General features: G+C 50.2%; 1 protein-coding gene across 3 annotated transcripts in view; it reads left to right on the plus strand.

Annotated features, from left to right (window-relative positions):
• Ralbp1 (ralA binding protein 1) overlaps window positions 1-9,574 on the plus strand; it is a 39,708-nt gene extending 30,134 nt beyond the window's left edge. For all 3 annotated transcript variants that reach the window (XM_076836746.2, XM_076836744.1, XM_076836745.1), the window contains exons 5-10: window positions 537-698; window positions 1,600-1,731; window positions 3,164-3,265; window positions 5,500-5,621; window positions 6,270-6,393; window positions 7,947-9,574. In XM_076836746.2, the coding sequence (XP_076692861.1) occupies window positions 537-698; window positions 1,600-1,731; window positions 3,164-3,265; window positions 5,500-5,621; window positions 6,270-6,393; window positions 7,947-8,156 (852 nt within the window). In that variant the 3' untranslated portion in view covers window positions 8,157-9,574. The remainder of the gene's footprint in view (window positions 1-536; window positions 699-1,599; window positions 1,732-3,163; window positions 3,266-5,499; window positions 5,622-6,269; window positions 6,394-7,946) is intronic.
• Window positions 9,575-18,620: the final 9,046 nt, after the last annotated feature.

Genomic DNA, 18,620 nt, shown 5'->3' on the forward strand with positions numbered 1-18,620 from the left:
GTTGCTGCAGATCCCAGTGAGTTGTAGGAGTAAGTGTGGGAAAGAGCTTCTCACAGCAGTTCAGCTGGCCCTGTCCTGACCTCAGCGCAGGGTGGCCGCCACCTTTGAATGCTGGCCATGCAGGTGTACCTGGAGGCCCTTCTCTGGAGCCACGCTGGGTCCCGGTCAGCCCTACCTCTGTGGGTGCTCTAGCATTTGCCTGGTCCATGGGAGGAGCTGCTGGTATGGGGTGGACGTGGTGTCTGTACATGTTAGAAATGAAGAGCATCTGTTTTTTAAATCAGCTAATATCATAGTCATCAAAAACGATAACAGAGTCGTCAGCTTTGTATCCCTTTTCTGGCCTGTTTTTCACTTCCATCCTCATGGTGTTTGAGCATATGATTTAACTTAGATTTTGTGATTTTCTTCTTAAATTGGCCATTGAGCACAGCCTGCCTTGTACTTCTGTGTCTAGGGTTAAAGGTTGCACAACCTGGAGACGCAAATGAAACAAAATGACAATTTTAACTGTCTCCTTGCAATCTCATCCCCAGATCAGCAATCGTGTGCTGTATGTGCTCTTCACACACGTGCAAGAGCTCTTTGGAAACGTGGTACTAAAGCAAGTGACGAGACCTCTGCGGTGGTCAAACATGGCCACCATGCCCACGCTGCCAGAGACCCAGGCGGGTATCAAGGAGGAGATCCGGAGACAGGTGCGTGCCTCACGCTGCACCATGCCTGCCACTCCGTGGCCCAGCATGGTGGAGCTAGGACAGTCTCTGCTTCCTGCACGTTCAAGTGTGAGCCCTCACACTTGTACCTCTGTGTAGGAAGCCAGGCCTCTCCAGCTGGGTGCCAAGTAGGTCAGCATGTCCCGGTGGGAGAGCTTTGGTCTTGAGAACTGGAGACCTGGTGGGAACTCCTGTTCTGCTTCTTGTTAATGTACTGATTTCAGGTAAATTGCCAACCTCCTGAGGCGCTGGTGTCTTATTTTTTAAATAGATACCCATATGGGGCTGATGTCAGGAGTTCCCAGTGAGATAATGTGAGAAGTCTCAGCCCAGGACAGTCACTGTCTCTAAGAAACCTCTGTTGTATGGACAGAGTTGCTGATATTGCCACCTGAAAGTTCTTATCTTACTGATAAGCACCCTGGAATTTAGGGAAGTTAATAATTTATGTCACATGACTGCTAGGCTGTGCAACCAGAGTGAGGCCAAATCCTGGCTTTTCACTGTGCTACCTTGATGCAAGGGCTACTCTGAGTATGTAGATGAGAAAAACATTCAGGACTTTTAAGGAAATTTACATATATTTGACCATTTATGCATTTGTTTATTGTGCACACACATCATCAAATCCTTGCTTCTCTTCCCTTATCTCTTCAAGTCCCCATTTCTCATCAGTTGATGGTGTGAGGGAAGGGCGCGGGGAGTGAGCGAGCTGCATCAGTGAGGGGGAACCCCACTCAGGCGGGTCAGGCGGGACTCACAGGCCCCCTGGAAGGCAGCACTACTGTTCATGCCACCGCTGGACGGAGAAGGAGCTAATCTGCACATGATTTTTATGTTGTGAGACATGGAGTACTATTTGGTATGTGCTTTTGTTTTCTAGGAGTTTCTTTTGAATTGTTTACATCGAGATCTGCAGGGTGGGATAAAGGATTTATTTAAAGAAGAAAGATTATGGGAAGTACAAAGAATTTTGACAGCCCTCAAAAGAAAACTGAGAGAAGCTAAAAGACAGGTGAGTGGATTTATTATTTTGGCATGTCATGTTTATACTAAAATAAAATAAGTAAAACTGTGGATAGAGCCTTCTGCAGACAGCAGGCAGGCGGGTGACTTGTCTTCAGGCCCTGCTGGGGTAGCGGAAACCCAGGGGAAGAGTCGGCTCTTTGGAAAGTGCTATGATGAGGGCTGCCTAGAAGGTCTTGGAGATGGGGTACGCTGTCACCTAATTCTAGGAAGAGTCCGTAGCTGGACTCTGATTTTCTGGCCTCGCCTGTAGTTGTCAGCTGGGACTGGAGCTTCACAGCGGCACCAGAGCAAGACGCCCCCAACTTCTGTACCATCTTAGGCCTATCCCGAGACCCAGCGGCGGGTCCCGAGAACACTAGCTGGTGCTCGCCAGGCTGAGAGAGCAGAAGGGGCACTGTGGGGTTGTGTGGGAAGACTGGGTGCTGCCCTGAGGGCGTCTCGACTGCTGTTCTTCACAGCAGCCCAGAGGACAAGCCCACAAAAGCCATCACAGATGGGCCCCCTCCTCTTCTCCAGCCCCCAGCTTTTCTCCATTCCTGTGCCTGGTTTTCATAGTCAAACTCTTCCCTTGGTGTATCAGCCTGGAATTGGAGCTAGTGACCTCTGCCCAGGCCTCACGAGGAGGCTGAAGCTCATCTCATCTGCTGTGATGCGAGCCTAATAGGAGTTTTAAAGCAGTGTGTGATAAAGCAGCTAGAGGAAGCTGGGCGTGGTGCCCACACTGAGATCCAGTGATGCTGGAGGCTGAGACGTGAGGGTCACAAGTTCAAGGCCAGCCTCAGCACCTTAGTGAGACTTGTCAGAAAAATTGCAGAGGGCTGAGGGTATAGCTCAGAGCCCTCCGGGTTCTATCCCTAGTACCAAAAAAAAAAAAAAAAAAAAAAAAAAACAACGAGAGAAAGATGAGTGATAGGTTTAGTTTATAGGAGACTTGAGAAGCAAGAACCATACATAGTAGTGGGAGGAGGTGGGTAGCTGCTGGGAGCCATCAGGTGGTGGCGCAACCACGGGGCTCTGTGATGGTGGACTGTTCCGTAGCATCATGATGGTCATTGTGGATGGTGGTCATCGTGGTCATTTGACTTTTTGTAATTGTCACAACTAGTTATATCATACACTAAAAATGGACACACTAGCAGCCCTTCAGAGCCCCACAGAGGGTCGTTTATGCAGAAGGGTTCCAGAGCTGGCAGGCACACCCACTAGAAGGTGCATCTGCATGGTGCAGGCCGACTGGGCCCTGTATCCTGTTCCAGGCCAGTTAGCAGCTGCCCGCCCGTGTACGTGGCTCACCTGTTCCTGTGACTCCTTCCAGTCCTATGAAGTGAGAGGGAGGCCCCTGGATTGTGGTGATGTGGATTCGCTAAGGATGTGTTCCTTGTAGACTGACGGGTTCTCTCACTTGTCTTGCTCCACAGGAATGTGAAACCAAGATTGCACAAGAGATAGCCTCAAAGGAGGACATTTCCAAAGAAGAAATGAATGAAAATGAAGAAGTCATAAACATTCTCCTTGCCCAGGTAAGCTAACTCTTTGTCTCCATTTTGTAAGTCTCTGAACCGCCAGTTTTAACTTACAGTATAAGAAACTCAACTATAGGCTCTTTTCACCAAAATCACAGAAGGGGTCCGAGAGTCGAGCCTGTGGCTTTGGCACTGCTTCGTGTGTGCTGTAGGTTCAGCTGCAGGAGGGGTGGCCTTGTGCTGATTCTCCTTACAGGGTGCTACCTAAAGGTCCTGCTTAATCCCCTGAGTCCTCCCCAAGTCTGAGATGTATCTACATGTTAGTGGCATTTGTTCCACATTAATGAGATCAGACTTGAGTATCTTAGAATATGTTCCTACTGTCTAAAAATGTGGGATCCATGAAGTGTAAGTTTAGGTTTTAAATGATGGCTGTTGCTGACAGCATGTGGATGGTCCCATGTCTGCTGTGCAGGTGAAATCAGTTGTTGGAGGCAGGTTTTTATCTTTCTTTGGTTCAGGTACAGAGCAGGCCTGAGCTCATGTCTTTCTGAATTCTCAGGTCAGGTACTCTGTTTTGGAAGTTTCCAGAATCCAACCAGAAAGGAATGGCATCGAGGCTCTGCCTGCCTGGTCTGTGTGGCCTTTGAGAAGCTCAGTGTGGGTCCCGGTCCTGCAGATTTGGGTGTTTCTGGCCCTTGCCTGGTCCAGTGGGGGCACATAACTGCCCAGGAGTAGAGTCCTGGACCAGGCCTTCACCCCAGGGTTTTCAACCTGACTCTTTTTTTTTTCCCCCCACCAATATGGTTTTATTTTTGTTATTGTAACATGTACAGCATTGGAATTGTATCATTTTATTTCTTAAATATTACTGGAGTATGCATTAAAAAAATACTAATACATTTGAAGCCAGCAGCAGTAACACACACCTAATCCCAGCTATCTGGGAGGCTGAAGCAAGAAGATCACAAGTTCAAGGCCAGCCTGAACAATACCACCAGACCCAGTCTCAAATAAATATATATATTTTTTATTTATATAATAAATAAATTATATTATAATTTATATAATAAATTGGGTTGGGGATGTGATTTAGTGGAATGTACCAGGGTTCAATCCCCAGTATCACCAAAAAACATTTAAGAAATATGACACATTAAGAAGGCCTCTGTAAACATAATCCTTTCTCAATATATTTTCCTATTTTGCTTCATAGGTAAATAACTTAACCTATAAAATCATACATAAACCTATCAACTCTTACAGCCTAGAACTTCATACACATTTGAGAGTTTGAGAATAAATATTCTCTTTGATTTATAAATAACATGCAGTATTTACAGTGTTTAGTTTCATTCAAATGCTTATCACAAATTCTTATTATCTCCCAACTTGTTCTGCTAATAGACCTTTTCAGTTTACTGATAAAGATGCCATGAATTAAAAGTCATAATGGTCAAGTAAATATTAAAAAAAAAGGGAGAAAGTGGCTATGTAAATATCACTAAATCTTATTAAAACCACTTCAGCTTATATGCGTCAACCTTGGCGGGTTGGCCAAAGCAGGAGCACCCAGGCTTCCTCCCGCTCACTCCTCCGGGCTCCCTCCTCTCCGCTTACTTCTCCTGGCTCACTCCTCCCCGCTCAGTCCTCCCCACTCACTCCTCCCCACTCACTCCTCTGGTTCCTGTTTGCTGGGAAGGAAAGAGCAAGCGTGAAGGCCCCCAGCCAGCTGCTCCTCCCACAGGCAGGGTCTGTGGCATCCTGGGTTTCACCAGCACTGCTGCTTTCCTCTAGGTTGGACTCTCTGGATCATGGGCAGAGAGTGATTTTTCCATTCTCTTTTCCCGAAGCTGTGACTGGAGTTTTATAACTGGAAATTCTGCCAAAGCAGACAGTTCACTGTCTCCTCACAGGGTGGGGGGAAGGCATGGCCTGCTAGGGCGCCTTCCGTGCCCTCCTCTCCTCCTCTGAGCTGCCCGCTCTTGGCTCCCTCCCTGCGGTGGTAGAAGGCCTGCGGGGACTCTGCCTCCTGGGAAGCCACTGTGGGCCAACCGCACCTGGCCTTGCAGGGTCCGGCCTTGAGCCTTGGCTGCAGGGGAGCAGGGAGAGAAGAGTCCTTCCTTCCAGAGGCTCTGTGTGCTGTTATCAAGGCCTCTTCTCGGTCCAGGAAATCTTCTGGTTACACATTTTGTACCTTGGGCTCAACACAGAACGGAGCTGAAGAGACCTCAGAGCAGTGACGTCCCCTAGGCTGGGAGCTGCGAGGGCTCACAGTGCTCTTCCTTTAGGAAAACGAGATCCTGACGGAGCAGGAAGAGCTCCTGGCCATGGAGCAGTTCCTGCGCCGGCAGATCGCCGCCGAGAAGGAGGAGATCGAGCGCCTCAGAGCCGAGATTGCCGAGATCCAGAGGTAGGGCAGGGGTGCCCAGGGCTTGGTGCCGCCCGGTGTCTCCTGCCCCCAGGCCCCCCTGAGCAGCAGCCTGTGGCTCCTGCAGATTCAGGAGCGGGGCTGGGTCTGAGGAGGGGGGCACAGGCGCACCCCGTAAAGTGCCCCTGGGTCTGAGGGTGGGGAACAGGCGCATCTCGTAAAGTACTCCTGGGTCTGAGGAGGGGGGGACAGGCTGCACCCTGTAAAGTGCTCCTGAGTCTAAGGGGGGGGGACAGGCACACCCTATAAAAGTGCCCCCAGGTCTGAGGAAGGGGGGGACAAGCGCACCCCATAAAGTGCCCCTGGATCTGAGGAGGGGGGTACAGGTGCACCCTGTAAAGTGCCCCTGGGTCTAAGGAGGGGAGGACAGGTACACCCTGTTAAGTTCCCCTGAGTCTGACGGGGGCCGGGGGGACAGACATACCCCATAAAGTGCCCCTGGGTCTGAGGAGGGAGGGGACAGGCGCACCCTGTAAAGTGCCCCTGAGTCTAAGGAGGTGGGAGACAGATGCACCCCATAAAGTGCCCCTGGATCTGAGGAGGTGGGGGACAGACGCACCCCGTAAAGTGCCCCTGGGTCTGGGGGGGTGGGCAGCGTACCTCATAAAGCGCCCTGGCCTCTCCCAACAGTCGCCAGCAGCATGGCCGGAGCGAGACAGAGGAGTACTCCTCGGAGAGCGAGAGTGAGAGCGAGGATGAGGAGGAGCTGCAGCTCATCCTGGAGGACTTGCAGAGGCAGAACGAGGAGCTAGAGGTGCATGCGGGTGGCTGGGCCGAGGTTTCTGGAAGGCTGTGGGTGCACTCTGCCTCTGGGCTTTCCTGGACCACTGGCTCAGAGGATCTTAGGGGGCATCACACCCCAGAGTTGGTGGGCCTGGGCTGCTGGCAGGGTGTCCTCAGGCGGGTGTGAAGTGTGGTGACCCCAGTGATGGAGCGCCTCCTGGACCCACCCGCAGAGGCCAGTGCACCTGGCCGCCTTCCCATGGGGCCCCCATCCGCCACTCTGGGCCCAGGGGAGAGGCCACTTGCCTGGCAGGGAGACGGTCTCTGTTCCCAGACAGGAGCAGCACAGTCAGGCTAGTGGAGGGAGCAGGCCCGGGTCTCCCCGAGGGCCGAGTGGTGACTGCTTCCCTGGCCTTCAGCCCACAAAGCAGCGGTGAGCCTTGGCTCTCGGGAACTGGGGCCAGGGCACAGTTAGCGGGCGGCAGGCCGGGTGCTCAGGCCCTCCCTCCTCCCTGAGTGAAGCAGCTCTACTCCCCTCGGTGACTCGCTCAGTGGCTGGGGCCAAGCGTGCCACGCCTGCCCGAGGCCAAAAGAAGGCCGGGCAGGAGTGTGGAAGGTTCTGGGCTGCTTGGCAACATGGCAGGCCCCTGTCTCGGCACATGTTAAAGTGAAACATACGGGTGCAGCCGGGGGTGATGGGCCTGGGGTTCTGTCCCCAGTACAGATAGGTGGTGGTCTGCGATGATGAGTGAGCTGAGACAGGACCGCGGAGTCCTACAGCAGGGTGGGGCAGAGTGCCGAGCGGCTGCCCTGGAGGCCCAAAGTTGGGACAGTCACCACCGCAGGGGGAGGCCTTGGGAAGACCTCGCGGGGGCCCTTAGTCTGCTTCCCTTCCGTGTCATGGGGCATGTTGTAGTTCTGAAGCACAGAAGCAAAATCCCAAGGGAGTCCTTAGGGTGGGGGCAGGGGTGAGCTGCCGCAGCAGAGAGTGGCAGGTGGGTTCCAAGTGTCATCTCCCTTCCAGGCAGGTGGCCTCTACACTGGGCCGAATGGCGCTGCCTTCCCCTTCGGGTGGGAGGGAGGATTTGGCCAGGTGCCGCGGGAGCCCGCTGTGCCCACCCTCAGGAGGCCAACACCCTCAGCCCCCCTGCCCGGAGCTGGGCACACCCAGGAGGGGGCGGGCAGTGTGGGTCTGCTGCCGCCCAGCACCCCTGACTCTGTGGAGTGGGTGCTGCTATCCAGGGTGGACAGTGGCTTTCTGTAGGCCGAGTGGCCCTGTTCACAGGAGGGACAGCCCTGTCATAAAGGGATCCTCTCCCACCCTGCCTAACTCCTCCCTCTCAATTGCTAATGTCCCTTCTCTTTTGTCCTTAAAGCTTTGGGAAGCTAGGCTGTCCCTCTGTTCCCAGCACTAGGGTGCTCATTCAGGCCACCATGTCCTTTCTGCATGGTGACGCTTTGCAGCTGGGGTGACGCTTTGAAGATGGGTCGTGCTCTGGAGTCAGGTCCTGGGCTGGCGTGGGGCGGAGTCCTTCTGCTGCCCTACTGGCGGCCCTCTGACCTCCTCTCTCTGACACTCTCAAGATAAAGAACAACCACCTGAACCAGGCCGTCCATGAGGAGCGCGAGGCCATCATCGAGCTGCGGGTGCAGCTGCGCCTGCTCCAGACACAGCGCGCCAGGGCTGAGCAGCCCGAGGACGAGGAGCCCCGCGACGGCGCGCCCGAGACAAAGGCGGCCAAGGAGCCCGCGAAGCCGTCGCCCAGCAGAGACCGCCGGGAGACGCCCCTCTGAGCGCCCAGGCAGTGGCGCTGGAAGGCGCCTGTGGCCCAGAGTGCCCAGTGCAGCCGGCGCTGTCCCTTCTGTAAAGACGCCTTCTCTCCTCAGACTCCTCGTCACGTCGGCTCGTCAGGCTCAGGGTCCCGTGGACGGAGCAGCGGACGTTTTCCAGATAGTGTCAGCTTATGGGGAATTAATTTTCTTTGTTAACTTAAAATAACTATTTTAACCCTTGAGTGGCTTCTTTTTAAACCAAAAAATCGTGTTTCTTTGCTTTTCTATCACAGCAGAATCAGGATCTCATTAAGGTGGGGACACCAAGCCAGGTCTCTGCGCCGCCTGTGGCTGCGGCCCGGGCTCCTGCTTGTGCCTTTCACACCTCCTCGGTGCAGACCATTCGGGGAGCTGCCTCCCGTGTGCCGGCCGGCCGGTGGCTCTCGGGTCCCTTTGCCCACTGTAGCCCTCCCACAGTTCTGAACCACAGTCCGCAGCCCGATACCAGGTGGCCTCGGTGGCAGGCGGAGGCTGCGTGGAGCCTGCCCGCCCTGCCCGCGGGCTCCGGCTACTCACTGCCAGTGATCAGCAGAGGCCTTTGCACTGGGGCGGCCGGAGGCGGCCCCCTCGCCCCGAGGCATCCACCCACCAATGTTTCTCAAACCCGAAACCTTCCGCGTGACAGACCCTCCAGTCAGCAGTGACCTGGATTGCTTGCTTGGGCTAGAATGTACCCGTCTCTGCCTGAATAAGCCATATGTATGCTCCTACACCAAGGTAGGTCGTCCCTGCCCTCAGTGAGCCCGCTGAGGGACCCCGACGACAGGATCGAGCAATAGGAAGAGACGCCTCCTGGGGGTAACTGGGACGCCCCTTTTGCTTCTGGCCCGTCAGATCAGATGGCTGCCGGCAGGCTCCTGGGAGGCCAGGCTCCTGAGGCAGCTGCCCGCCGGCCGGCCCGAGAGGCCGCCTGCAGCTCTGCAGACAGACCCCATGCACCCCGAGGCCCTGTCCTCCTCCTGGTTAGTATTTATTTCCAGCACCTGTCTGATGCGGTTTTTTATCCTCTACCTATTGCACTGTTGTGACTTGTCGGCCATTATTTGATTTTTGTACGAAAAAAAAGCTTTGTTATAGAAATCAGCATACTATTTTTTTAAATCTGGAGAGAAGATATTATGGTGACTGAAATATGGTCAGGTGTCAAATATAAATGTATAAACGCCTTCTTGCTGTTCTGTCCGACATCTTACGTTCATTTTGTATTTGCTGGCAATACTGAAGGTTTCTTCTGTTGGTGTGAACTCTGATTTCTACAACAGTATCATGGGTTTTTAAAATCAGTGTCTCGTTACAACTGTCTCAGCGTTGGTGAACTAATTTTTGCCAGGACCATTATTGATTGAGCAAATAAATTCAACAGCCATTGGGGAAATGCCGCCTGCTGTGACCTCGTGCACCTTCTTTCTCTGGAACAGCCGAGCAGGCTGCGGCTGAGGGGTGGGTCTGGGCACCTCCTCACGGGCAGGAGTGCCTTGCCTCGTGTGTCCCCCTTGTGCGCCTTTGATGGCCACCCCAGTCCTGCACCCCTCTTCCCCGCCCGGCCGAGAGGAACCTAGGAAGCGGCACAGGGAGCCTGAGGCAGGTGTCCTCCCCAGCAGGAAGGGCTCCCCACCAGCACTGTGGTAGGGGTCCGGGGCTGGCATCCGTTCACATCCGTTGCCCTCATTTCCGGTGGAGATGTGCAGAGTGGCCCGTCCCAGTGACTAACCCAGCCTGGGTTTGCAAACCCCACCGTGGGCTGCCAGGGGTCTGCAGGGGAGGCTAGGGCTCCTCTCGCCTGCCGCCAGCCCAGCAAGGCCCAGGTGACGCGTTCACAGAAGTGGGCGTTTCAGACGAGAGGTTGATAAGTGTGTGTGTGGTCAGCTTTTCCACTGCTGTGGCCAGACTAGCTGGCAGAATAACCTAGAGGAGGAAACGTGTTTTGGAGGTCAGTCCATGGTCAACTGACACCGTATGCCTGGACTCCGTGGCACAGAGTGTCGTGGCACAGGAAGCAGACAGTGCCCTGCTCACCAGGTACAAAAGACCTGCCACGGCAGGACCTGCTCTGGCCAGCACACCTTACCTAAGCGAAGTGGCCACCTGGTTAATCCATGTCAGTGAATTAATCCACTCGTTAGGTCACATCCCTTGTTATCTAATTTCACCTCTGAAACTTCTCGAGTTGCTGCACACATGAACGTTTTATCTCATGTCTAAGCCATAACCTTTCAACCCTAGCCCTCCAAAGCTCTTGCCCATCTCACAGTGCAGAACCCATGCAATCGTTGCCACGAGGTTCCCCATATGCTTTTTTTTTTTTAATTTAAATTTTTTATTTTTTCAGTTGTGGTGGACACAATACCTTTATTTATTTACCTATATGTGGTGCTGAGGAGCGAATCCAGGGCCACATGTGCTAGGCAAGGGCTCTGCCCCAAAATTCCCCTTACTCTTTTTTTTTTTTTTTTAATATTTACATTCTTTTTTTTTTTTTTTTTTAATTTTTCAATACTCATTTTTTAGTTTTCGGTGGACACAACACCTTTGTTTGTATGTGGTGCTGAGGATCGAACCCGGGCTGCACGCATGCCAGGCAAGCGCGCTACCGCTTGAGCCACATCCCAGCCCCTCCCCTTACTCTTAACAGTCTCAGGGTTACCCCAGTGTCAAATCCCAAACCTCCTCAGACTCAAACTCTCAGCACGAGCCTCTTTAAAAGTTGAAGGACAAGTCACATGTGCCTAATATACAATGGCATAGAGTAAACCTCCATCCTGAAGGGGAGAAGCCAGGCATGGGGGGCTGGGATAGGACGAGGAAGACTGAAACCAGCTGGCAAGCAAGTGTAGGGACAGCTGCACACCAGCCGGCTTCGCACCTGTGGCCTGCTCTACTTCTCTCCAAGGTCGTGGGGTTTGTCCCTGTGGCCTTGGTGGTGGCCCATGTGACCTGTTTCCAGGTGGTTCCACAGCTTTGGTTTCCCTCCCACGTGTCCATGCGTCGCCCTGTCAGCAGCAGCCACAGGACGCCGGCCCTCTGTGCTCTGCCTGGCCCCAGGCCTTCCTCTGAAGCTTGGTGGGAGCCTCCAGGACCCCTGCATCCAGCACCCTGTTTTCTTGCAGAACCAGCCACATGGTTGAGGCCACATGCTGCCATCTGGAGCAGTAGCCGGGACCCAGCTGCAGTGCCTGAGCACCTGGTGGCTGAGCATTGTGAGACACTTTCCTAGCTGCTCTGCAAGCAGGGCACCTGGCTGGTCTTTTCTCAAAGGAACTTTTACTTTCACACCTTTGAGCCTGAGGTGAATGTGGTCTTGCCACTTTCTGCCTGATGTTTCTGGGTGAAGTGCTCAGCTTCTCTGTAACCCCTCTAACGACCATAACAACTACAACTTCCTCAGCCCAGTTTTACTTGCACTTTTCTGGCCAAACTGCAAGTTTCTAAAACCCTTCTGCTCCTAATGACTGCAGTAAACATGGTTAAAAGTCACCAGCAATATCCAAGCCACCCTCTGAATGCTGGGCTACCTTGACATTTCCTGTTAGTTCATCACTTTCTTTTTTTTTAATACCAAGGATTGAACCCAGGGGCATCCAACCACCTAACCACATCTCCAACCTTTTTTTTTTTCCCATTTAGAGACAGGGTCTTGCTAACTTGCTTAGGGCTCTGCTGAGTTTCTGGAGCTGGCTTTGAATTTGCGATCTTCCTGCCTCAGCCTCCTGAGCCACTGGGATGACAGGTATGTGCCACCACGTATCAGTCCATCACTTTTAAATTCAATCTCACAGAAAGTTGGACACAAAATGTAGACAACTTCTTTGCCAGAACATAATAGAGCTGTCCTCCTCTGAAACCTCATGAGCCCAGTCTTTACTGTCCATAGTCCTGTTGGCATTCTATCTTCTGAGCTTCCACCAGAATCACCCATTAAGCTCTGCATATAGCATTCCAAGATGGGACCTAGTGCCTGTGTGACATTTTTTTCATTGCAACTTCTTCTCTGCTGTAGAATACATTTCTTTTTATTTGACAGTCTTTATTGAATCAGCACCAGGTACAATGAATACTAGAATACCTTAAAAGCAAACCCACCTTTGGAGCCTAGCCAGACTGACCAGGCAGCAGACTGGGCTTTCTGGAATGTTCCATTATGTGTTTCTGGTTGTGATGCAGGAACTTCGTGCTCCTTGCTGTCATTCAAGGTCCAGGGGGAAGGGCTTGAGTCATGGAGAAAGCAAAGACTTCAAAACAAGGTAGATGGACATTGTCCCAGCACGTACAATGAGAAACTTCTGTGCTAGGACTGAGGAGACCCGTGAAGTGCCAGGAAGGGACCTGAAGGAGTCCTTAAGTCTCGCCCACGGGCTCCTTTGGTGGAGCATAAAGACAGAGCTGCTGCTGTGTTCCTCCCTCCCCCCAACGCCTGCAACTTGATGGCTTCTCCCTCTTTAGTTTGGGGACTTCGCTGTTACATTAGCATGACACAAAAGAAGGTTTTCTAGTACAGCAGAGGCGGGAGGAGCATTAGATGTATCCACAGTATCAAAGTCACATCTGCTGTCTGTCTCGTCCTCTGGCGTCCCTGAATTTGCTGTCCCCGCAGGCCCCAGGCATCCGTCCCGTCCCTCTTGGCTCCCACAGTGCTTGACTTGGGTGGCTGAGCCGACACTTGGCAGTGCTGCTAAGTGGCACTGAGCTGTGGGCAGGTCTCCTGCCAGCAAATGGCTTCCAGAGAAGGGCCGTGTGTACGGCAGAGCCTTGGCCTTACGGGAACCACGTGCCCACCCTTCGCAATCTCCCCAGCTGTTTAACAGGGCAGAGGTGTACACCTATGTCCCCAGCGCTGGTTGTCAGCATTATCCTCAAGTCGTCCCCTGCGAGACGAGATGTCTGACTTATCACTGTATCACAACGTCCCAGAGCCAGTCAGAGAGAACAAGATGATGGTTCATTTGTCAGTTGCACCCAGGACAGCATGGCAGGGACGCTGATGGCCTGCCATGGGCCATGGCCATCTCTGCAGTCACCACTAGCCATGGGGTCAGAGCAGGGGAGATGGACAGGGATGGATGAGCGCCAGCTATAAGCGGAGAGGGCCAGGGCCTCCTCTTTGAAAGGCTACCTTTCTGGAAAAGCCTAGCCAACTCTGCTTCCCTCGTAGGGACTTTTAAAAACCTTGCCCCACATGACCGCCTGTGGTCAGGCCTTAGGGTGAAGAGAGGCTGCACAGCAGGCGGTGTCTGCCCCCCGGAGGGCCCCTGAGGAGGGCGTGGGGCGGGTTCTGGGCCTGAGCCTGCTCACCACGTCGCCCTTCCTAGGGGTGACCTGTCATGTGTGGACGCCCCTCGCCTGCACTTCAGCCAGCAGGGATGATCTCTCGTACTCCTGGATCTTGGGCAACTGGAACCGGGCTTGTGTTCTGATTTGCCAGGTCTGACCATCCTGCTATCTCCACTGGCAGATGGTCCAGGTCAGGATGACCAGGATGACCGGAGAGGCTGGTTGAGAAGAGCAATCAGGACCACCAAGTGTGGGACCAAGCGCAGGGCATCCCAGGACCTGGTTGGAGGGGAGGTTGGAGGGAGGTCAGAGGGGAGCGGGAAGCAGAACCCTCAGTTCTCTGCCCTCAACTTAAAATGCCAGTGTGAACAGCCTGATTCGGAGCCAGGGGCTGCCATGATGTGGGTAGGCAGAGTGGGCCTCCCCAGGGGTCGTGAGCCTCGACACAGGGCCAGTGCAAGTGGTCAGATGTCCTCGTGCTTTGAGAAGCGAGTGCCACAGCAGCACATTCCTCCTGGGCTTGGCTACCAGAGTCTCCCTGGGAACCAGGTCTCAGCCCACCCACACCTACAGATGGGGTCTGCATCTGAGGGGGTCCCCAGCCACTGACACACGGGAACATGGCCGGATGCTCTCCTCAATCACCAATGTCGCCAGCTTTCAGAACCAGCTAACCTGGGGTGGGGCTTGCTCAGCGGCAGAGCACTCGCCTGGCACGTGTGAGGCCCTGGGTTCGAGCCCCAGCACCACATAAAACTAAATAAAGGTTGCGTCCATCTAAAAATAAAAGCAAACACAACAACTAAGCCACCCAGCAGAGCCTGTGGTCCCGCTGTCCACCTCCCGAGCCCTCCCTGTCCCCTGTCTTCCACACCTTAGCTCCTGGGGGCCAGGCAGGCCCTGCACTGTGCTGGCATCTGCTGGGGACAAGTCTGACTCAAGGATCTTTGTCAAGAACTGTGAGCTGTGCCCTATTTTCTCATGAACAGGTCAAAATGCTACTCGCAGCTGCCTGGCAGCCAATTAGTGACAATTACTGACATCCAGCGTGGAACAAACAGTCACACAGCACAGGAGCTGACTGAAGTTGGGGGTGGGTGGCGCACACCTGGGATCCCAGTGATTCTAAGGCCAGGGAAGGGGGATCTCAAGTTCAAGGCCAGCCTCAGCAACTCAGTGAGACCCCTTCTCAAATTAAGAAAGGGGGCTGGGGTAGCGGCCCAGTGTGTGGCATTGGGTTCCATCCTTAGCACTACATAAAACCAGCTAAATAAAGGTGCTGTGTCCATCTACAACTAAAAATCATCAAAAAGAATTAAGAACAGTCTGGGGAGGTGGCTCAGTGACAAGCCCCCGCCAAACCCACGTTGAGATTGGAGTTGCTCTTTTCCTCCCTTGCCTCATCATCAGTTCCATCCTGAACTGTCCACAGAAGCGTCCCTGCGCACCAGGGGCTGGGCCTGCCCGTGTCATCTCTCCACAGCGGTCAGCACAGTCTTTTTTTTTTTTTTCTTTTTTTTTTAATTGGTTATTCAAAACATTACAAATATTGCAGAATTACATCGGTTACACATCCACATTTTTACATAATACCATAATAGTAACTGTTGTATTCTGCTACCTTTCCTATCCTCTACTATCCCCCTCCCCTCCCCTCCCTTCTTCTCTCTCTACCCCATCTACTGTAATTCACTTCTCTCCTTATTTTTTTTCCCATTCCCCTCACAACCTCTTATATGTAATTTTGTATAACAATGAGGGTCTCCTTCCATTTCCATGGAATTTCCCTTTTCTCTCCCTTTCCCTCCCACCTCATGACTCTGTTAAATGTTAATCTTTTCCTCCTGCTCTTCCTTCCTGTTCTGTTCTTAGTTGCTCTCATTATATCAAAGAAGACATTTGGCATTTGTTTTTTAGGGATTGGCTAGCTTCACTTAGCATAATCTGCTCTAGTGCCATCCATTTCCCTGCAAATTCCATGATTTTGTCATTTCTTAGTGCTGCGTAGTACTTCATTGTGTATAAATACCACATTTTTTTTTATCCATTCATCTATTGAGGGGCATCGGGGTTGGTTCCACAGTCTAGCTATTGTGAATTGTGCTGCTATGAACATCGATGTGGCAGTATCCCTGTAGTACGCTCTTTTAAGGTCTTCAGGGAATAGTCCGAGAAGGGCAATAGCTGGGTCAAATGGTGGTTCCATTCCCAGCTTTCCCAGGAATCTCCATACTGCTTTCCATATTGGCCGCACCAATTTGCAGTCCCACCAGCAATGTACAAGAGTACCCTTTTCCCCACATCCTCACCAGCACTTGTTGTTATTTGACTTCATAATGGCTGCCAATCTTACTGGAGTGAGATGGTATCTCAGGGTGGTTTTGATTTCCATTTCTCTGACTGCTAGAGATGGTGAGCATTTTTTCATGTACTTGTTGATTGATTGTATGTCCTCCTCAGAGAAGTGTCTGTTCAGGTCTTTGGCCCATTTATTGATTGGGTTATTTGTTTTCTTATTGTTTAATTTTTTGAGTTCTTTGTATACTCTGGATATTAGGGCTCTATCTGAAGTGTGAGGAGTAAAAATTTGTTCCCATGATGTAGGCTCCCTGTTTACCTCTCTTATTGTTTCTCTTGCTGAGAAAAAACTTTTTAGTTTAAGTCCCATTTGTTGATTCTTGTTATTAACTCTTGTGCTATGGGTGCCCTATTAAGGAATTTGGAGCCCAACCCCACAATATGTAGATCGGAGCCAACCTTTTCTTCTATCAGACGCATAGTCTCTGATTTGATATCAAGGTCCTTGATCCATTTTGAGTTAACTTTTGTGCATGGCGAGAGGAGGGGATTCAGTTTCATTTTGTTGCATATGGATTTCCAGTTTTCCCAGCACCATTTGTTGAAGATGCTATCCTTCCTCCTTTGCATGCTTTTAGCCCCTTTATCGAATATAAGATAGTTGTAATTTTGTGGATTGGTTTCTGTGTCCTCTATTCTATACCATTGGTCCACCCGCCTATTTTGGTACCAGTACCATACTGTTTTTGTTACTATTGCTTTGTAGTACAGTTTGAAATCTGGTATCGCTACACCTCCTGATTCACATTTCCTGCTTAGAATTGCTTTTGCTACTCTGGGTCTTTTATTTTTCCATATGAATTTCATGATTGTTTTATCTATTTCTACAAGAAATGCCGTTGGGATTTTGATTGGCATTGCATTGAACCTATAGAGAACTTTTGGTAATATCGCCATTTTGATGATGTTAGTTCTGCCTATCCATGAACAGGGTATATTTTTCCATCTTCTAAGATCTTCTTCTATTTCTCTCTTTAGGGTTCTGTAGTTTTCATTGTATAAATCTTTCACCTCTTTTGTTAGGTTGATTCCCAAGTATTTTATTTTTTTTTTTGAGGATATTGTGAATGGGGTGGTTTTCCTCATTTCCAGTTCAGAAGATTTGTCGCTGATATACAGGAATGCCTTTGATTTATGTGTGTTGATTTTATATCCTGCCACTTTGCTGAATTCATTTATTAGCTCTAGTAGTTTCTTTGTAGACCCTTTTGTGTCTTTTAGGTATAGGATCATATCATCCGCAAATAATGATAATTTAAGTTCTTCTTTTCCTATCTTAATGCCTTTAATTTCTTTTGTCTGTCTAATTGCTCTGGCCAGTATTTCGAGAACTATATTGAATAGAAGTGGTGAGAGAGGGCATCCCTGTCTTGTTCCAGATTTTAGAGGGAATGCCTTCAGTTTTTTTTTTCATTAAGAATCATGCTAGCCTGAGGCTTAGCATATATGGCTTTTACAATTTTGAGGTAAGTTCCTGTTATCCCTAGTTTTTCTAATGTTTTGAACATAAAGGGATGCTGTACTTTGTCAAATGCTTTTTCTGCATCCATCATCATATGGTTCTTATCTTTAAGTCTATTGATGTGGTGAATAACGTTTATTGATTTACGTATATTGAACCAGCCTTGCATCCCAGGGATGAATCCTACTTGATCATGGTGCACGATCTTTTTGATATGTTTTTGTATACAATTTGCCAGAATTTTATTGAGGATTTTTGCATCTAAATTCATTAGGGATATTGGTCTGTAGTTTTCTTTCTTTGAGGTGTCCTTCTCTGGTTTGGGAATCAGGGTGATATTAGCCTCATAGAATGAATTTGGAAGTTCTCCCTCTTTTTATATCTCCTGAAATAGATTATGGAGTATTGGTATTAGTTCTTCTTTAAAGTTCTTGTAAAACTCTCCATTCTTGTAAAACTCCGCTGTATATCCATCCGATCCTGGGCTTTTCTTGGTTGGTAGTCTTTTGATGGCTTCTTCTATTTCCTCACTTGATATTGGGTAGTTCATATGTCTCAAGGAATTTATCGATACCTTCACTATCTTCTATTTTATTAGAGTATAGGGTTTCAAAATAATTTCTAATTATCGTCTGTATTTCTGAATTGTCTGTTGTGATATTGCCTTTTTCATCCCGTAAGCTAGTAATTTGGGTTCTCTCTCTTCTTCTCTTTGTTAGCGTGGCTAGTGGTCTATCAATCTTATTTATTTTTTCAAAGAACCAACTTTTAGTTTTGTCAATTTTTTCGATTGTTTCTTTTGTTTCAATTTCATTGATTTCAGCTCTAATTTTAATTATTTCTTGCCTTCTACTGTGTTTGCTGCTGATTTGTTCTTCTTTTTCTAAGGCTTCGAGGTGTAGTATGAGGTCATTTATTTGTTGGCTTTTACTTCTTTTAAGGAATGAACTCTATGAAATGAATTTTCCTCTTAGTACTGCTTTCATAGTGTCCCAAAGATTTCAATATGTTGTGTCTGAGTTTTCGTTTACCTCTAAGAATTTTTTAATTTCCTCTTTGATGTCTTCTGTAACCCTTTGTTCATTCAGTAGCATACTGTTTAATCTCCATGTGATGTAGGGTTTTTCCTTTCTCATTTTATTATTGATTTCCAACTTCATTCCATTATGGTCAGATAAAATGCATGGTAGTATCTCAACTCCTTTGTAATTGCTAAGATTTGCCCTGTGACATAATATATGGTCTATTTTTGAGAAGGATCCATGTGCTGCTGAGAAGAAAGTGTATCCGCTTGATGTTGGGTGGTATATTCTGTATATATCAATTAAGTCTAAGTT

The sequence above is a fragment of the Callospermophilus lateralis genome, chromosome 17 (genome assembly GCF_048772815.1).
Source record: "Callospermophilus lateralis isolate mCalLat2 chromosome 17, mCalLat2.hap1, whole genome shotgun sequence".
Taxonomy (NCBI): domain Eukaryota; kingdom Metazoa; phylum Chordata; class Mammalia; order Rodentia; family Sciuridae; genus Callospermophilus; species Callospermophilus lateralis.